At 42.7% G+C, this 21,462-nt stretch overlaps 1 protein-coding gene across 7 annotated transcripts in view; it reads right to left on the bottom strand.

Moving 5' to 3' along the window:
* Positions 1–21,462, bottom strand: part of NR2C1 (nuclear receptor subfamily 2 group C member 1) — a 92,180-nt gene that overhangs the window by 13,672 nt on the left and 57,046 nt on the right. For 5 of the 7 annotated variants that reach the window (XR_016441828.1, XM_090042892.1, XM_090042894.1 and 2 more), the window contains 6 exons: positions 18,516–18,700; positions 17,665–17,772; positions 10,418–10,580; positions 8,736–8,857; positions 4,240–4,379; positions 311–448 (listed from right to left, as the gene is read on the bottom strand). Coding sequence is in view for 6 of the 7 variants with exons in the window: in XM_090042892.1 (XP_089899018.1) it covers positions 311–448; positions 4,240–4,379; positions 8,736–8,857; positions 10,418–10,580; positions 17,665–17,772; positions 18,516–18,700 (856 nt within the window). In the remaining variant the exon portion in view is untranslated. Of the gene's footprint in view, positions 1–310; positions 449–4,239; positions 6,084–8,735; positions 8,858–10,417; positions 10,581–17,664; positions 17,773–18,515; positions 18,701–21,462 lie in introns of those variants that run through there. The other 2 variants (XM_090042896.1, XM_090042897.1) reach the window with 2 other exon arrangements.

Below are 21,462 nucleotides of genomic sequence, written 5' to 3'. Positions count from 1 at the left end.
CTAGAGTCTGAAAAATACAGCAACAAACAGTAAATACATCTGAGTATTTACTACTTGTTGCTGTATTTTCCAGACTCTAAACCAGTGGTTCCCAACCTTTTTTTTCCTGCACCCCAGTGCTGGGAGCAGAGTGTGGTGGCGGCAACAGCGGCCCAGGGGTGGGAGAGCTTCCACCACGGGGTGCAGCTCATCTTTTCTGTGCAGTGCTACTAGGATTGCCCCCACAACCCTCATTTGGGTTGGAAACCACTGCTCTAGATGTTTTTCTAGACATTGTCACAGCAAAAGTACATTTAAAATAATTACATACCAGGACTGAAGAGGACAATTGCTTTCAGATAAGCGTATTCATATCCATCTAGGCAAAGCTTAACCATGCTGTTACAGAACTCCTGCAGTTTAAAGATATGCTCCATCACTAGCTTTCCTCTGTCGGACGACAACTTATCTAGATTAATACAAGAAATAAATGCAGAATGGAGGTTTGTTTTTGGATTTTTTCTCTTTTTTTTTTTGCATAAATGTATTCCTGATTCATTCATTTGGAAATACATGCCTCTTCTGAAAAAACCCCAAGGCTCTAAATGATTTGAGACTAGTTGAAAATTGCTATGCTTTATGATTAGTTTGTTCATGTCATTAACATATCCAGTAATGAGAGGTGGACTGGAGCCTGATATAACCATCAAAGGTGTATGCAGGGAGAAGCTTATTTACCAGTAAAAGGAATTCCACAAATGCGCTGTACCTGCACTCGCTAAGAATCAGAGTGGTGCCAAACTCATTCAGTTTATCAGAGCTACTAGAAGCAGCAAACCCATACAAGCATTATGGATATTCTCAAACCAGAATCTGAATAAAGGATTCTTACTCCATGCCCATCTTAGGCAAATCATCAGATCAGACACACTAAAATGTTCACTTAAATGACAGGATACACGATTATTTTCTTGAAAGTGAGATAATTCAGTCCCCAGGGAATTCCAACCAACTTGCCTGGTGGCAAGATGCAAAACTCCCAAAATCTGAACTGGGGAATCTTTCCATGTTTAGAGAAAGATGAAATTAATACTATTAGCAGGATTATGGGGGTCCGCTGAAGAAATGTAAGAGTTTAATATCACAACAGCTTGTCATAGTTAACACTATATGATCCCCAAATTACAAAATAAAACTTTAATAACTTTCTGTATGCCTAAAAATCCATGACAGTTAAATGTCAATAAGAACAAGAGAGGGCAAAGTATGGAACTAAAGACTGAGATGCAAAGTACAGCTCACAAGTAAATTCAGTCCTACTAATAATTTTTTTACCAAAGTAATGTTATACAATCTGACATTTCAATAACAGGTATAAGGAGGCTTATACCTGTTAGTAGAGGACACATTTCTACAGATAAAGCAAAGGTGTATTTCAACAAACACAGATAGCTTATCAGAGTCCAGAACATAATAATGAGCCAGCAATTAGAAATTTTGAACTGAACAAGCCTCCTGGAAAATGGTTTTTATAGTGAAATAAATCAAGAACCATCACTTCATATTTTTTGGTGTTGTTCTCTCTTGTTTCATTTTGATAAAGGACACACAAAATCATGCAAATGATCCTGGCATTAGGTATGTATTAAAAAAAATCTACTCCTACAGACTGGGCATAATTCTTTCCTTTTTTGGTGTACAGGCAACGGTCAAAGGTGTTTGCCATACCTTCTGGTAGAATCCATCAAAATTTCACTAACTGTCAGGGCTGAAAGATACATGCTGACCAATCTGCCTTGTCCATCCTGGAATATGCTGAGACTCCAGCACCTTTTCTATAGAAACCTTGAAACTTTGCATAAAGGAGACTACAGTTTTTATTTGGAGAAGAAGGTGATAAGACTATAGGTTAAGCTATGTCTGCAGTTTCATTAAGTTCTTTTTTAAAATAAGCAAACTCCTGCAAATCAACTCAGAAGGACCACGTTGTAGAGCTGTATCAGAGGCTGACTTCTGAGAGGCAGTAAAAAAAAGACATGGCAAACTGGTCTGTATACACAGACTTCATAAAGACCATGATGTAGTATTACAGAGTAAGAGACTGAAGACCCCAGAGCTGGATACCAATACAAAGAACTATGCTGAAAATCTTGCATTATCTCCCTACACGGGGAATATAAGAACAGTCAGATTCGGGGGTATCTGTAGGAATAAAAAAATACTGCAGGTCCCAGTAACAAATGGAGTTTTTGCAATAGATGACAAAGAAAGGAGATTCAAGCTCCTCCAAACTTGCAAGTCTCCTGGTATCAAAGAATATAGTGTCACAAATCTCAGATCTCAGCTGGAGAACACTGGAGTTCACTGTGCCAAGGCAGCTAGCAAGAATACACTTGCTATCAAAGGGAGCCTCATGATCTTTGTCAGAACTAATAAGTATGACAATCCTGAAGGTGACCACAGAAAATCTTGGAAATGTCATTTAAGCTTTGTCCATAGCAAGGAACCAGCCAGTCCCCATTCAGCTTAGCATGCCAATGCAGTTCCATGCCCCCTCCAAGATCCTAAGTCATCTGTATTGGGCCATAAGGCCTTGTTAGAATGGAAGTAATGAAGAAAGACATTTTTTCCTAGTGAACTCTTCTATGCAAGATCAACTTCACTGTTTTAAAAAGGAGTAATGTTTTTTTTTCCCCTCATAAAATTGTCCTGCTACAGACAGAAGCTGGAGCTTTGGACAAGAGAGAAGTCTGTGCATCCTGCAACACTTCTCAAAAGCAGGTCTCATCCGATAAAAATGTCTGCAAACATTCTTCCTTGGCTTCTAAAATACTTTTTAATGATAATTTACCCATGGTATGGGACACCCTTAACCAAAATAGGTTCCTAGCTTGCCTGTCATTTTTAGGTGAGAGAGGCAGTAATTGAATCCCAGAGTCTTGAAGTTAACAAGTCTTTGGGAAAAGTGTATCTGTAAAAAATAAAACACAGTGAAGTGAAAAAGACCAGAACCTATTAAATGAATAGGCCAAAGGGCAATGAAATTGGTATTTAACAAAACTTGAATCTAATCCAGCAATAATATATACCAGCAAGTAAATTAACAAGGAAAGTGCATCAAGATGTGGACTCTAAGTTGCATTATTTCACAGCCAGGAGAGGTGAAGAGGAACTGAGGGGCAGACAGTTGCTGCTTTTTATGTCCCAGATGCACAGTACAAGGTCACCTAAAAGCATATATATGTCCTCCATAGACAATGCTGGCAAAGAGATACTAATATTGAATGGATGCGCACCAAGAATGAAACAATGGGTAAAGAATACAGATGTGTCTTACTGTTCCTCTAGTGCCTAACTTAAAAGGAGACTAATGATTGAATGGAAGCCACAGGCCAATCTTCACAGCACACGTATTATAATACTATAAAAGCCTAAGTCTGTTTGTCTGTCCATAATGCTTTGTTCACACTCCGATTAGCTGATGGGAAAAGCCAATTAGAGTGCTCCAAGTGTGGGGGAGTGCTGCCGTGACTCCAAAGCTGTGCCAAGGACTGGACAGAGGGTGGGGGAGCTGAGGCCAGCAGCTCTGGCCTCGGGTCCCCGACCTCGCTCCCTGCAAGCGGCATGGAGGACCAGCTGGCCTTTGCTCCCCCACCCCGCTCCCTGCAAACCACGCAGGCACCAGACCTAAACAAAAGCCACGTGAGATAGGGAGAGGGGGCGCAGTGGGAGAAAACAGCCTGGTTCTGAAGCGGCGACAGGAAGTTGGGGGAGGCCGGCTCCAAATCGGGGCAAAGAGGTGAGGGGGAGGTTGGGGGGAGACCAGCCCCAGAACTGGGGTGCTGGTGTGGCAGTGGTGGCCTTGCTCCCCCCTACCAACAAAAGCAAAAAAAAGTGAGAAAAGACAGAACAGTGACAGCATGGTGCGTTGTGTGGCAGCACTCCATCCTAACCACTCCCTCCCCCGTCATTCTTGATGGGCAATTGACTAGTTCCTTGAGAACAGTTAGTGTATCTTATTGAAGTGTCTATTTTTAGCAAGGGAGAACATTATTTTATGTACATTTTTGCTGGAGGTAGAAGGGGAGGGAATGGAAGAAACACAACGAAATAAAAACTAATGTGACTGACTTCTGCAGGTTTGCTAAAATTTACCATTTTTTAAAATGGACCTTATATTATACTTGCAATGGTGTGTAAATTCATAGACAAGTAGTTAATTAAATGCTTAATGCATCTGAAACACTTAATGCATCTTACCTTGCTGTAAACTACCATGAAGGTGATTAACAAATGCAGTTAATATAGTTGCCACATTCATCACTTGTGAACACTGTGCAAGACCAAGAGTAAAAAGTTCATTCCAGCAGGCTTTTACTAACGATATGCTGTTATCTTGCCTATTTAAAGGAACAAAATATTTTTTAGTTAATGGAATTGTCACTGGCATTTACAGAGTACTTCAAATGTACTGGGAAAACAGTATAAATTGTAATTATTCATCTAGTTCAACCATCTAGTACAACCACTTCCAGCAAAACAAGAACCAGATCAAACATTTTTTTAATTGCTAGAATTGAAATTTTAAGCTTTGTGTTAAGAGCCATTTATGTAAAAGTTGATATTTTTTTAAAAAGGGAATTAAAAAAATAGATACATCTCTAATGTAAGCAAGCTGATAGTCATCAGTGGATGCAGGTTCCATCATGTTAGTTGACTTAGGATTTACATTTCTTTTAAAATATTTACATACAGTAGCAAAGTTCAAATGGTTCCTATATTGCAGGTAGTCTATAACCAGTTGAAGGCTTTATTTTACTTTTGTTTTTCACCATTTTTGTTTTTTGTTGACTTTTTTTTTAAGGAAAAGTAAACATAGCAAAAATTCAACACTGAAATCAAGTCACTGGCATTCTTCATATCCCTTCCTTGTTAAGTCACCATTTTGAAATCTGGAAACTAGATTATGTAGAGAAATTAATTTTTGGCTGGTAAGCCCTAAACGAAATCTGTTATGCAAAAAATATATTTCCAAATGTATGCATCTAAAATTAGGTATCTAAATTCACACAGCTCAATAAAAGTAACCTGGTTTACTGCAGTGCTAAACATCTACAATTTAAGAAATGGCACCTCTGTGCCATTAATGAAAGCACAGCACCTCTGAAAAAAGTACTGCATTGAGGTGCCAGTTTCAGGTGCCCACGTTTCAAAATTCTGGAAAAACACAAATACTAGCAATGGAAAAAAAAACCCTCTTACGATCTGAAATATTTTAAAGCTAAGCTTTCGGTTTCAAAAACGTGATGGACACAACCTTTGCATGAAGGTTAATAAAATCCTAGCCCCCACAACAATTATGATTTATATTTACAAGCATATGCGAATTTATATTTACAAGCATGCATGAATAATTACTTAATGGAGAACTACCCTATACTGGATATAGGCTTACTAGGCCAAATCTTCTGGTTTGATCCACTGTACTTCAGACTATAACCTTTCAGTGGCCCTATGGCTGGAAGAAACTCCTATACCGCTTGCATTTCCCTGAAGCCCCCTCCTACCACCCACCTACCAGGACAGGTGGCATAGACAAGGTACACTGTGCCACTCTTTACTTAATATCTGCTTCTGCAGCATTTTAGCTCCCTAGAACACAACAGTTAAGGAGTTTTTAAACTGACTTCAATTAAATCAACACAGGGAGCTTGCAAGGCATGCAAAGCTGTAACCAACTTGATGAAGGCTCTACTTCCAACCTCTCCTGATGCCAGAAAGAATCTGGACCACTAATATTATATTAACCAACTCAGAACACCAAAACAATAAGCCAGGCTTGTTTTGGGTAAGGAGTCCAAACCAAGCTCCTTAAAACTCATAAATGGAGTTTAGGGGTATTGCTGCTGGGGAGAGGTGGGGATGGAGGACAGGAAGGCAGAAAAAGCAAACATGCTGAAGATGGTGCTGCTCTGAATGGGAAAACAGGCTGGATATGTTGTCTGTCTTCCTCAGTAACAAATGATCTTTGGCCTTGTTCTGGACCATCAGCTCCTCCCAAACAAGTAGCCACCAGGAATTTTTCTGCATTTTGATTATTGTTGCTTAACATGAAAAATAGAAAATGAAATATGATGTCAATTAAGACACAAGTCCCGGTCTTAAAACATTTTTCAGATACAGTACAAAAATGATGCTCAAAATAAAGATGTATTAACTTGTGATGACCTGCCTTCAAAAAAATACTGTCAAATCTTTCAGGAGAAAAAGTACAACTCAAGATAGCCTCCAACTCTGACCCGGGGGGGTGGGGGACAGAGAAGGAAAAGTTCCCTGATAAAAAAAAAGAAGGGAATACTTGTATTTGTTTATCTAATATATTTCCTTTCCTCACCGAAACATCCAAACATTTGAATAAAGGGTTACTGCTGAATAATTAAATGACAAGTTTTATGTTCGTTTCCTGTCAACTCTTTTGCAAAAATTCAGCTTCTATACTTTAGATAGCTTTTAAGCATGCTATACTTTGATTTTATTTTTGCACAGTTTTTATTATAAACCCTTTCCATTTACTGTATTAATGTGTAAACTGCTTTGAAATTCTGCTGGATGAAGAGTGCTATTTAAAAATCATCACTTTTAGACTTTATTCCATTTCTTTATCTTTTATATTATTTCATTTTATTGCATTTCAGGGCTTTTCTTTGTTAGGAAGGGAATTATTTAATTTTTTCTTTCCCCTTCAAAATGGAAGGTTTGCTACGTGAAATGTATCTTTCTTTATGATTATATTCTGTAGAAATCACCTTTATTCAAACACTTGAGCAAACACACATGACAATTACAAGTCATCTGTCCTTACAGCTAATTGACAATTCAAAAGCAATGCTCCTTGATACCACAGAAACATAAATTATTTTAACAGTACAGATGCCTCTAGCATTTACAGTCACAAAACATCTTCCTCCCAGTGCTCAGATGGATATCAGCAGGTATGTGAGACTACTTGCAATATTACCTATTGCCTTTCCATTCTCTCACGAAGTGCTTCATTATGTGATTTAGTCACAAAGAAGAAACAAAAACACCAATCAAGATAATCACACAGAATTTATCAAAGACATTATATACAAGAGCAGAGACCAGCATGAATTATGTCTGGCAGAAAGCACATTTTTTTTATTTCATTTTAATCATGGGTGCTCTAATACCACAGTTGCTCTAAGATCTGGGAAAATTCCAGAGAAATGGTTCCTTCTATTTAGGAACTAAGTATGCTCCCCCTCATATGAAAGGGAATTAAAACATAGGAAAAATAAATTTAAGAAATAATGTATTCTATTAGTGACAGTGGAAACTTTATCAAGCATGTCAACTGTTTTTAGTGAGCAGATGCAATTTAGTTCTCACAACTCCCATCCTCTTAAAAAACAAAACAAAACAAAACAACAACCCCTCCTTCAGTGCTTGCTAAACCTTGCTAACCCATCTCACATCTTCTGTAATAGGCTAATTGTATTAGTAGTAGTCCCACTAAATGATTTCCAAAAACAGAACAATATACATCCCAGAAATACAGTGAACCCCACTGCCTAGCTTTCTTTGATAAATCGGGATAAGCATCCTCATTGTGAATGCAGGCTGAGTGCAATCTCACCACATACAATTCAAGAACAACAGGAAGTCATGACTTGCCAGAAATTCACTAATCGAAAAAAGTGATATTATAAATATACAAGGTTAGTTCCCTGCCAACAGTCAAACATATATTTTCCTTTTCTGAAGTGACACAGCATAAATTCTGAAGCAGTTCTTCACTTTTTCACTTCCTGAATACAACTAGTAGGGTGGTATGAATAAACTGATTGTTTTGGTTTGCCAGCCAAAGTTAAAAAAAAAGTGAAGAAAAAAAGCCTGTTTGGATTGACTACATTTATTTTTTTGGACTGAATTTAATTGGGGGGGGGGATGTGGGTTCAAATTCCTTTCCTGAAATAGGCAGGACGTGATTTCAACTTGTGTCTTCCATCTCCCAGAAAAACATAAGAACTTCCAAGCTGGAAAGTATTCTCAGAGGGTTATTCTTCAACCTCTTCTGCTGAAGTTGTTATTCTTTGTATACGATCATGTATGTATTAAGAAACATGGCAAAATACAAACATGACTCTTCAACTGAGTGATAAAGAGTAAGCCTACCCCTGCATTCTAGTCCCTGGTCTAAAAAAATAATTATGCAAAGTAGACTATGCAAAGGAGGCAATGAGAGTGCCCTGCACCAGAATAATTTCTAGCCTGGTGCTTAGGACATTCACCTAAGCTGGGAGGTGGACGTAATGGTTCAAATTCTTTCAGGCAGCTGTGGGAATTGAACCCAGGCCTGCCACATCCTGGGTGAGTGTCTTAGCCACTGGGATATTGGATCAAAAAGGACACTGCCATGCCCGATACCTTTCCAACAGTTTTGTCAAACAAGGCTGAGAAAACTGGCTTGAACTTGTGAATACTTTTTTAATAAACCCGAATGGCATTTTTCACCAATTTTACTATTTGTTAGAGAATTTCCACAAAGCTCTACAAAACAATTCTAACAAATGTGTTAAATTTTTTTAAAAAAATTGCTGACAATACTTTTGAACAGAAAAATAGTGATTTTTTTCAAATGTGAAATTCAAACTGTTAAAACTTCTTGATGTAAAAATACGTATTTCAGAATAAGTGATTCATTTTAGTCATTTAAAGAATTTTGGAATACTCACCCTAGGGCTTGGAAGGAAGGAATGGAACGTGCCCAGTGCATGGACAAGAAGAGCAGTCTGGAAGCTGATTCACAGATATAATGAACATTCAGGTATTCAGGCATAGGAGAAGGCATGGTGAGCTGGTAGCAAAAGGAGTTGTACAGTTAGCTTTCTGCCTTCATATACTTTTAAATCAGAAAAAAAACTGAGGATCTTTCACATGGAAAAGTTTGATCATTTAAAAAAATAAAAATAATACAAGACACAATCTCAAAATAAATTTTATGACTGCCTTTGTTCAATATTAGCCACAATTGTTAAATTCATATATAATTACAAGCAACAAAAAATAGGGCAAATGTAATTGAATTCCATACATTAAACAAGTGATCATATCTAGGAAACTCAGAGATAAAAGATCCAAATTATGTTATAATGAAAACTTTTGAGACATTTTTAATAGAATTCTTTTTAGAAGATATGCCTTAAGTATATTTTGATCAAGTTCCTTACATTTTACAGAGATAGATAGATATATATATATACACACATATATGTATATTAAAAAAATTGGGAGGCATCATACCTTTCCATAGCTTTCCCCAGAGGAGTGGAATAAATGGCCTGAAAAATTAGGTGAATTGCCAAAATTACTAGTTTTAGGAAGAAAAGATATTTTAAAAGTTCTTTGGTTTGCAATTTTTAATTATTTACTTTACAAATATATATACTGTTCTCAGGTCTGAATACGATACACATGATGCTCAGCACATACAAGATGCCTGATGCTCTAGAACTGCTCAAGAAAATAAGGTTTTTACAACAACCAGCAATGGCTAAAAATCTCTTACAAGTAATTATACTAAAAAACAATGGGCTCACCTGCATGATTAAGGGAAGCAGGATTTGACCCAAAGTTACAAATTGCCCTCAGAGATTAACTTTTGGCTCTGTTATATAAACTAATGCAATTAAAACCACATGGATAAATGCAGTTTTTTAAGAAGAGAAAATTTTGTTCTAGGATTTACACTAAATTTGTGATTACCAGGCAACAAAACAAGGGCTGATTGTAAGGGACAAAAAGTCCAATGTAAGATTAGCATTGAAGAACCTTTCATGTGGTCATGTGGTCTGCACATGTTAATAAAAGGACAAACAGAGAAAGTTCTGTAGGCTCACAGAGTGGAAATAAAAATGTGTAGTATTTGGCGCCTTCTGGGGAAAAAAAAGGGTGTCGTTTTGTTGCCATTTTCCATAATGGTCAAAGTCAATGCCATATGGCAACTGGATATGCAAGCAAAGGAGAATCACTAAATACAAAGGCACCTCTGGGCCACAGATCTAACCAAGGAGCAAATGTAACTCATTTGTCTAGGATTAAACCATATAATATTTGTAAAATTTGACATTCTCTGCTGCTCTGCAACAACACAGAGGTTTAAAACCCCTAGTATTAGTTTGCCATCTGATTTTGAAGGAAATATAAGCTACATAATGAACTGTGCTACCAAAACAGTCAGGAGGCAAGTTAGTTTTCCTGAACAAGTAGCAGCTAACCATTGAACAAAAGCAGTGCATTCATCAGAACATGAATGCTAATAAAGTCAAACAACAAATATGCATCAAGTTCTTGAACTTCTAATATTGATAGGAATTTTGTTATAATATTTATAAATTGTTAAAAAGTATAAAAATACCCTGAAAGCTACATGTGCATCGCTGAGAAGTGGCCCCTCTATTTCAACAATATTCATGCTTGCTTCTCCGCCAAGCAAATGTACGCTGGCTTCAATACTTTCTGAATTTTGACATGTTGCATTCTCTCCAGGGTTTAATGCTTTTGCAAGAGTATCAAATGCCCTATGAGAAGACAAGAGAGAGAAAAATCTCAGTTTCATGTAGTCCTCAGCATAGACAGTCTGTATCAGCTTATCACTTATATTTAGATGTACACTTTGTTCCCCAGTCTTAACATGTTTGCTTTCCCTCCCCACTTTTTTTTTGTTTAACACAGGGGTTTTCAATCCCCAATCTGTGAGCCACATCTGGCCCACTGCACTTGTCATCCAGGCTGTGACACTCCCCAGCAGTCTGGAAATTTGCCAGCAGGAGAGCACTGATACTGTTCCCCAGTGCCAGGCTCGAGGGCCTGATCCTGGTGAACAGACTCCATGTGGTCCACAGACTAACCGTGAGCCACTAATCTGGACCCGCAGGGCCAAAAGGTTGAGCTCTTTTGGTCCAATAGAGGCATCATTTAAGAAAGACAGAGTAGAAAAGAAAGAGAATGAAATCTGTGGTCACAGGGTCCTTGAATCATAGAAAAGTAGGGCTGGACGAGACCTGCAAAGGTCATCTCGTAGTTCAACTCCCTGCCTGAAACAGGATCATTCCTATCTAAACCATCCCATACAAACCATAGTCTAAACTCTACATAATAGGCTATCATCAATTCTGACACAAAACAGACCTAATGCCCTAACCTGCCACAGGTAAAACAGGGAAACCATGGCAACCAACATCCTGCTTCCATAAAATGTTGTTAACATAGGCTCAAGAGATCCTGGGTAAAGGGCCACACCCCCTGCTACAGAACAAAGGAAAAAACCCCATAGTCTATACCAATCTGACCCTAAACATGGTGATCGGTCTGACCCCTAGTGGAGAAGCAAGACTCTAGCCAGGAACCTCCGCAGGTTTGGTCCCAGGAACGCTGGCACACCCCAGGAAGAGTCCCCAGCCTTTGCTGTAGCCAATACCCAATGGCTCCGAGGGAGGCTTAAAAACATCCTGACATGTAGTAAAATGATGGGGTAGGAGCAACCAGCAAAGCCCAGAAGCATGAGAAATCCCCATAGTAGAATATAGGAATAGCTACGCCTAGATCATCCCTGACCAGTGGCTGTCCAATCTTGCCTTGAACACCTCCAGTGATGGAAAGTCCACAGCTTCCCTAGGTGGTCTACTGCACTGGACTTACTATTTTATCAGTGAAGAAGTTTTTCCAGATGTCCAATCTCACCTTACTTTTCTGCAACTTCAAGCCATAAGTCTGTGCTCTCCTTTCTGCAGCAAAAAAGAAAAGGAGCTCTCCCTCTTCTTTATGGAAGCCCTTGAAGTGTTTGTAGACAGCTATCATGATCCCTCTTAAGCATCTTCCCACAAGCTGAACAAAACTAGCTTCTTCAGTCTCTCCTCATACAACTTGCTTTCCAAGCCCTTTACTGTCTTTGTTCCCACCTCTGGACCCTCTCTAACTTCTCCACGTCCTTTTTAAAATGTGGAACCCAGAACAGCACACAATACTCCAGACAAGGCCTAACTAGTGCCGAATAGAGAGGCACTATCACCTCCCATGTCCTGTACCTAATGCTTCTATTGAGGTACCCCAAAACTGCATTTGTCTTCCATGCGGCTGCATTACATTGCAGACTCATACCAAGTCTTGTGATCTACCAAGACCCCAAGTCCTTTTCCATAGCGCTGCCAACTACACAAGTGTCACTCATTTTATATTTGATTTTGATTGTTCTTCCCAAGGTGTAGCACCCTGCTTTTGTCTGTATCAAACTTCATCCTGTTAGCCCTAGCCTAACTTTCCAATCTGTCAAGATCCTTCCAATTGTGCTTGCATCCTCCAATGTTTGCAATCTTTCCCAATTTCACGTCATCTACAGACTTGCTCGGTAAGTTTTCTATGCCAGCATCGAAATCATTAATAATTGCATTGAACAGCACTGGGCCCAAGACAGACCTCTGTGGGATTTCACTTGATACCTCCTGCCATTCTGACACTGACCTGTTAATAATTACCCTTTGCTTGAGATTATTAAGCCAGTTATCTTTCCACCTTATAGCAGTTTTTGTCCAACCCACATTTCTCCAGTTACTTTGTGAGAATGTCATGTGGCACCTCATCAGAAGCCTTGCTGAAGTCCAGATACACTATATCCACACCACTCCCTTCATCCACCCAGCAGTTCCTTGGTTAAGGAGATCAAGTTTGTTGACACAATTTGTTTTTCATAAATCCATGCTGGCTGATGTTTTTTTTCTTAGGGTATTCTCCCAGAATTTCTCAAGTACTGAGGTGACGCTAAGCAGTCTGCAGTTCCCCAGGAACTCCTTTTTGGCTTTTTAAAAGAGGGGACATATACTGGCATTTTTCCAGTCCTCTGGAATCTGGCCCATCTCCCACAACTTCATAAAGATTACTGCCAACGGATCTCCTCTGCTAGTGCCTGCAGTACCCTGGGACAGAGTTCATTTGGCCCTGCTAACCTGAATTCACCCGGCCCCTTCAAAACCCCTCTGATTGTCTCCTTTGTTATCTCCTTCCTCAGCTTGTCCCCTTCCTTACCCAGATAATCCTTATCAGGTATCTGGCTGCAGCTTGCTTTGCCTCAATCTTTACAAAAAAACCCTAACTGTTAAGTAGATCCACTTCCTTTGTATTTTCTGTTAAGAGTCCCCCCCAGCTTGTTAACAGAGGACCCATAGGTTCTTGGTCTTTCTTTTCTGGCCGACATACATAGTACCTCTTCTTGTTGTTCTTAACTCCTTTCCCAGGCGCAACTTTTTTTTTTTTTTTTTTAACTTTGCCTTCCTGAGTTTGGCCCTGCAGGTTTTTGCTATTTCCTGGTATCCTTCCTTGGTGACCTGCCCATTCTTCCATTGCCTCCATGTTTTCCTGTTGCATTTGAGGCAATTTAGAAGCTCCTTCTGCAGCCACATTGGTCTCTTGCCACCATTATTCTTGTGCATCCACCATATTGGGACAGTTTCTCAGTGGGATTTCAATACTGTACCTTTTAGAGCCTCCAAGCCCTTCTGGGTGCCTTTACCCTTCAGTCCATTTTCCCACGGCCCCATGCCTATTAGTTCCCTCAGTCTGGTTAAAAACTGCTTTTTTGATATCTAGCATCTTAGTTTTGCTGACCTCAAGCTTTCCCTGCCTCAGGATCTGGAATTCTATCATATCATGATCACTTCCTCACAAGTTACCAATCATCTTCACATCCTCCACAAGTTCTTCCCTGCTTGTAGGACAAGAGCCAAGATAGATAATCCCCTAGTTGTATCCTCTGCTTTCTAGAACAGAGTTGTCCTCCACGCAAATTAGGAACTGGCTGGACATTTTATTTTCCAGCAGATGTCCAGAAAATTGATGTCTCCCATCAGTACCATCCCATGGCTCTTGGACAGATTTGTCACCTGCTTGAAGACTGCCTCATCCACCTTCTGATCCCTCAGTGCGACTGAAACAACCTCATGCACTGAACCAAAGGCCTAAAGGAGGATACATGACCAACCGCCACTCTTGTTCTTGCCATATTATGAGTCTCCACTTACCTATAGCATGGAAACCCAAAAACCAGGCAAAGGACGGCAGAAAGTGGAATGGACACTTATTGAAAAACTCCAGTTACTGAATGGCAAAAGTACCCTTTTTTCAAGTACTTGCCTCCACATGCATTCCCTAGGGAGAGACTCCCCAGCAGCGCACCAAGTAGGAGAATGGTGAATGCAGCTTTTATGAAGAACTAACTGCAACATTACCTTACTGTAGCTCCAGTCTGCTTTCCTGCACACATCTTAGGTTTGATATCTTTAGGCAGGCCACAAAGACTGCAATGGCTCTGAGTGAGCATTACCATTATCAGGAACTGGACAGAAGTTTGGAGAAGGAAACAAGAATTTCCATGGCCACAGAGAAGTTACTAGACTGAGCTTTACTCTATCCTGTTCAGCTTTCCTTTGGATCCTTAGTATTAATAGCATTGGCAAAAATGCGTAACCGCTGACTTGACCATTTGATCACAAAAGCCTCTCCCAAACAGCCTTGACTTGTGCCATTCCTGAAACAAAGTTTTTTAATAGTTCTTCCTCATACTGGTTGCAAACCAGTTACCCTAACTCTGAAACACCAGTTGTGCCACTAAATCAAGAACTACCTTTCATAATCTCCGTGATGCCTACAGGGACTGCTGACGACAATGTTCTATTAGGAAAGCATTAAGAAGGTAAATGGATGGTGCATACACCAATACAAGAGTCTTATTGCTCAGGTATGCGCCTGGGAGGACTGGGTTTCCTCAGATTTGTTTGTTTATCTGATAAGCTATGGCAGGGGTCAGCAACCCCTGGCATGCGTGCCCAGCGTGGCGCGCGAGGCCATTTTGCTTGGCACGCTGTGGCACAGCTGTTTGGAGCCTCCCGGCTGCAGCCGGCCCCAGCTCCAGGTAGCTGCTGCCAGCAACAGAGCCCAGGCTGCTCCCAGCAGGGCTTGCAGCGTCCCAGCTGCCTGCCCCAAGGTGCCCACGCAGTCATTCCCAGCACAGAGCAGAGGCCACAGCTGTGCAGCCTGGCAGAGCTGTTTGTACTCTGCCCACTGCAGCTGCCCAGAGCCCGGGCTGGCTCCAAACAGCTGTGCCGGGCTCATCACCTCCATGCTGGGAGCAGGGGAAAGACTGGGGCTGTGCTGCCTCAGGCCCCTCCCCCACCACCTGCTCCAAAGCATGCCTACACGCACTGGTGCGGAGCTGATGCCAGAGCCCAGCACAGCTGTTTGGAGCCTCCTGGCTGCAGCTGGCCCTGGCTCTGGGGAGCTGCTGGTAGCCACAGAGCCCGGGCTGTGGGGTAGGGGCACAAGCAGGGCATCCTGCCACGTACCCCTTGCCCTCATTTTGTTTTTCTTCCATGCTGGTACTCCAGCACCTTCCGAGGTAGGCGTTGTAGAGTTTTTCAGCACACTGGCCAAAAAACATTGCCTACCCAAGCTATATATATGTTGTCCAATAAGCTTGAACAGAAGTGCTTCTGCTTGAACAGGAATAAGTGTCCCTTGCATACCCCAGATACTGCTCTCAGTTCTTGTAAGGTGATGCGAAATAGTGTCTTCTGTGAAATGTAAGTACCCAGTAAAATTTGTACACTGCCTATGCACATTGGCTCAGTGGTTAAAACTGATTGTTTCCTACTGTTCTGGTTGGTACTGAGGGGTTAAAAGGGAACTCCTATGCATGCTATTCTCATAGCCAAATCTCAGCATTTAGAGGAACTAGGAACATCATACACATGCTGTGTGCACCAAAAATGTATATTAAGCTGATCCCTGTTTGTAGACAGAGGAGAGGTAATTCTGCATATGATGTCACATGCCTAGATGTTATGCGATGTAGAAAGAAAAGGCAACAGCATGAAACAGAAGACAACAAACACATCAAGGTACGAGCAATCAACTGACATGGATCCATCAGCATGGACACTGTGTTGTCTCTCTCCAGGAGCAAGGATGCATTTTATGCCATAGAAACCAAAATTGCTTCACAAAGTCTTGAAGTATAACCACACAGTTCTATTCTTCAGAATCCAGTCTCTCATGTTGGTGAACTGGGGCATTTGATGAAAGCTAGGGGTTTTCAACCTTTTTAAAAGAAGTGTACCCCTTCTGGTGCCAGTGGCCAGATATGGGGGGTGGGGAGGAGGGGGCAGAGAGAATGCATGAGGCAGCCACCGCACCCACCCACCATCCCATGCTGCCGCTGCCATGCCCCACTTTTCCACAGCCGGTCACACATGCAGCTCCGTAGGCTGTTGACAGCCCTTGCACCCAGCCCATCACACGCCGCCCATCAGCAGCCCACAGAACCGCACGTGCGACTGGCTGCAGGAAAGCGGCACGCCAGGTGGTGGATGGTGGCCGCTGCCCTTGCTCCCCACCCCCCCCGGCTCTGATCCCGGGAGGCAGTGGCACAGGGTGGTGGGTGGCGGTGCTCTGTCCCTGCCTGCCCAGGCGTACCCCCCAGGACCTTCCCAAGTACTCCTAGGGGTACATGTACCCTCAGTTGACAACCCTCGAGCTAGGGCTCACAAAAGCTTATAGACTAACTGAATCAGAGCTGCATAAGGTGCACCTCTATGCTGCCTACTTCATAAGTAGAAGTTGCAAGGTAACATTTGAAAGAAAGGAACATCTAGAGCAGGGGTTATCAACCAAGGGTATGTGCATCTCCAGGGGTACTTAGAAAGGTCTTTGGGGGTACGCCCGGGGCAGGTGGAGATGAAGAGCGCCTCAGGGTGCTGCGGCAGCATCTCCTCCAGAGCGTTTGCCTGTTACCTGGGGGAGGGGTGCACCAGGTGCCGCCAGCACACCGCGGCACCTCCCCACCCCAGCTCGCTCTCCTGAATGGTTGCTGTGAGGGTCTCAATGGCAGGGGGTTAGTGTGTTTCTATGCCCACTCCAAGGAGCAGGGCTGGAGGTTGGTTCAAGGGCAGCAGCAACCCTCTGCAGGCCATATAGGGGCCACCCAGCCTGATGGGGTGGGGGAAAAGGGGGGTTGCATGCGGCAGAGGCCACCGCCACCACCACCTCATGGCGGTTTCTCATGGCTGGTTGTGCATGCGACACTGCTGATGGGGGGCGCACAACTGGCCGGATGTGAAGCTTGTAAGCAGCCCATGGAGCTGCACGTGGAACTGGGTGTGGGAAAGCAGGGTGCAGTGGTGGCACAGTGGACATTTGTAGTGGCATGGAGCAGTGGACGGCAGTTGCATGCAAGTACCAACCCCCACCCTACATCCGGCCTCCGACACCAAAAGGGGTACACTTGCTAAAAAAGGTTGAAAACCCCTGATCTAGAATAACTGCCTGGCTAGAAGAAATTAAATCTGAGGTCATGAAATGAGAAAAAGGTCTACTCAGATTTGTTATGCATATCATAGCCTTCCTTTATTAAGGATAACTCTATTTTTCTTTTTATCTATCCGACTTATTGATAAGTATATACAGATCTGCCGAATACCCATAAAGAATGTATACGGACAATTGGGCTATTAGTTAGCTACAGACAACACAACAGATCTAACTGAAATATAAAGAGAATTAGATACAGTGAGGCTTAGATCAGTTTTGATTTTTGTGAAAAGTGAAGGCGAAGTTTACCTGTGCAACCTTATGTCTGGGTTCTTATAAGCATTCATCACAGAGTCTTGAAGTACATAATCACACACTGTTATAGTCTTCAGTATCCTCTCTCTCTCTTTTGGTGCACTGGTTGGACAAAGAATAGTAAAGGGCCAATCCAGCTCCTACTGAAGTCAATGGAAAAGACTCTCACTGACTTCAGTGGGGATTGTGTAAGACCCTGAGTGAGGTAGAGACACATAACACAAGAAAGTGCCAAAATCCACTTGCATTTATACTGTACAAAGTAAATTCACTAAATGTATAAGGCCAGACCATCTCCTGAAGTCAGAGCTGTGCTGGTTTACAGCAATCCTTGTCCCAGTGGATTTAGTCCAAATCTGCATTGGTATAATATAGCAGATTTTTGGTTCTCATAGAATGAAAAGTATGTAGTGAATGAATACTGCCTTGGTTACTCTTGGACCACTGCATGAGCTGCTGATAAAAGGGTGGGCAGGACGAGGACAGAAAAATTAACTGGATTAGTGCTGCTGTAATGCCAATTATCTTACTTACACCTACACCACCACTTACATGATTCAGATGAAAATAAATACAAAGGTTTGTACAATGTCTGCCACGTGAATGCCGTTGTTCAACCATAAATATGCTAGTATTTATTTCTACAAGGGAACTTAATTACCAAGTTACTTTATTGAGAACACAAGTAACAACCTTTGTATTATTATTCTTCAAGTTGTTCAGTTTGCCATTGTAATGATTTTTCCTAAAGATAAACTGCATTGTTTTGTGTAAAATGTAAGTACTGTACTGAAGTGGCAAGGAGACCATAAAAAATAACTATTTAAAGATGTAGTATGCCTTACCTTGTGACATCACTGCTCGCTTGTTCTTCTTGCTGGAGTTCAGACAATGACGTATCTCCATTGCTTAAACTTTCAATCATAGATAGCTCAGTACTACTTTGAGACATGTCTTTGGATTTACTGAGATTTGCTAATGAAGTTACCACATTTGCCAGCGTGCTTAAATCTCCTTGACACGCATCAACCTAAGAAAAAAATAGTTTTAATTCTTTCACATTAGTATCATATGGGAATGGAAAAATCCAGCTTTCACACTAAGGAATGAAGACGTAATCTTACATACAGAACATATTAAAATAATTATTTTCAGTAGCGGGTATAATATAACGCCTGTAATGCCATAAATAGAGACTGCAATCTAATTTTCAAAGTTTTTCCCCATTAGCTTTTTACCAGTAGTTAACATACACTTCTCACAATGGTGGTACTCGCAAAAACCAGAACAAGGTAAAAAAAAAAAAAAAAAAGTAAAAAAAGCTTACTGCTCCTTTGAAAAATTCTTATTGTGCAGTCATACACAGCATAGCTTGTATGGACTGAGCTCATTTCTGCACACCAGGGGCTCCTTGCACTCCATGTCCACTACAGGGATCTTGAGTGCCATCTCCTGCAATTTCAAGGACTTGTGCAATCTGTAATCCTCTTCTCTATCCCTATCTCCCTCCAAAACCAGTGGCTTAAGGATTTCTATTCACCCACACTTGTGGGTGGGTAGGGATTGGTCTGGGTGCTTCATATGTCCCCTCTTCCCCCCCGCCCCCAGGTCACAGATCACACGGCTTTCAAGGGAAGCTCTGCCTCGGACTCTGCAAGAAGAGGCCTTATTCAGTCTCCCTCTTCTGAAAGATCCCCTGAATCCAGCCCTGGTATGGCTTTACAAAGGCAAGCCTCTGGCTTTGAGACTCTGGCTCTTCTCTGGTGATCTGTAGCAGCTGTATCTCAGAGAGCTCCTTCTTTTTGGTCAGCTCCCAAGGAAGTCTTTTAAAGCGGAGAGGGCTTAAGAGTTCCTGTGTCCCACAGCACAGCAGACTGCTCAGCTTCAAATGGTTTTTTATTATGCCACTCAAGTTCCCTCTGTCCTCTCTGGGATTAATTCTTTCTTTCTACTCTCTATTCTCCTTTTTGGGGAAGATCCATGACACCCACCATTATTGCTGTTTCTTTCTATCTTGGAGATAAATCAATCTAGAGTGACAATCCATTAAACTCTACTGGAAGGAAATGGCAGGAGTTTTTGTTATGCTGTAAGGCATTAATGGGTGCCATTAACTGGCTGGAATTATTGATAATTAGACATGGCTCAAACTGATTTGTCTCCAAACACAATGCCAGATGCTCCCTCTTTCCCTTTCCAGTTTGTTGATAAATTGGATTCTGCCTACTAATGTCTTAAATGTTCCATAACATTTTGACATCAGTTTGACTCAGTGTTCAGCATTGTTACATAACAGGTGCCAAACATCTAAACAGATGGTAATATCAAACTGACTGTGGAGAGGTGGGCTCCTCTCAGGCCAGCCGTTGCCGCCCTCCCACCTGCCTCTGGGCATGCTGCCCACCTGTCTCGCCCACCACGACTTGTTGGAAGATCAGTAAGTTGTTAAATAAGGCAGGAGGCCGCTCATTTTTCTTTGCACCCCAATATAAGGGGGTGTCTGCAGCGCCGTACCACTCCTACAACGCAGCCCAAACCTCGCAGAGGGCATCCAGATGTTAACAGTCACACCAGCCACACAATAGGCTCCAGAATTCTCCTGGTAGGACCCTCCCTTTGATCCCTCCACTCAGGCGGCCTACATGGCCTTCATCTGGGCTGCCAAGTTCCCTGTAGCTGGCTCCCCTCTCGGGCATGGTCCCCACTTGGGACCTTCAGCCCTACACAGGCCCTGGCCTTACCTCCAAGGCCAGGCGGGGTCCCAGATCCACAACTCTGAGTGCCCCTCATGGCAGACACCTAACCCGTTGACCATCTTGGTCCTGGCCCCAGCACGGACCAGTTGAGAGGGCACTCTACTTCTGGCCTAAATAGCCCCACGTTCTCTCCGGGTCCACCTTCTTGGATGTAGGGAGCTGGGGTACCTCATACCACGACTGCTGCCCCAGGGTCTCACAGGAGACTTTCACTCCCCCCTGGGGCAGCAGGTCGTGGTGTTACTACAGATGTTACATTCAACCCACACTCAGCCTCCCAGCAGTGGAGGACTTACAGGGTCAGGACTCGCCTCTCTCACTCTGGGGTCGAGCCCCCTTCACTCAGCCTCTGGCCCAAACCTTGGCCTCAGGCTTCCGAAGACTTACCTGGGCCCCCTACCCTTGTTTGGGGCTCCACATCGCCCCCCTCACTTGGGGCTCTAGATCTCCACCCCTTACTTGCTGCTACCCCCTCAATGGGGCTCCGCAACTCTGCCCCCTCACTTAGGGCTACCACACCGCCCCTCGCTTGGGGCTACAGATCTCAGCCCCCTTCACTGGGGCTATTCCTCCCCTCACTGGGGTCCTAATTTCCGTCCCCTCTCACTTGGGGCTCCAGACCGCCCCCTCACTGGGGGGCCACAGGGTTTGCTCCCTGGTGGGCTCAGGTGGCCACAACCGTGCCTGGCCCCAACTACCTCTGATGGTACATAAACCCGCTCAAAGGCGAGGGCTAGGGTTAAGGCACACCTACCCACCTTTCACCGGGGTGATAACTGGCCTGGCATTTCCTGGGGGCTTCCGCGCCACTGAGAGCCCCACCAGGCCACCCACTCCCGGCAAGGTGCAGTTTTAGGTCATGACCAGGAGCCTTTTGACCATCCCCTACAGCTCCTGCCTTACCTCCAAACGATACCAGCAGCCCTGCAGCCAGGTGATGATGTTGCCTGGCCTTCAGCAGCAAAAATGCCCTGTTTATATGGGCAGCACCAGATCCAAAATGGCTGCCCCCATCAGGCACCTGCCAGCTGCTAGT

The sequence above is a fragment of the Crocodylus siamensis genome, chromosome 4 (genome assembly GCF_052110815.1).
Source record: "Crocodylus siamensis isolate JL-2025a chromosome 4, ASM5211081v1, whole genome shotgun sequence".
Taxonomy (NCBI): Eukaryota; Metazoa; Chordata; order Crocodylia; family Crocodylidae; genus Crocodylus; species Crocodylus siamensis.
Note: the sequence above shows the minus strand (reverse complement) of the source record. Positions and strands in the feature narration are given on the sequence as shown.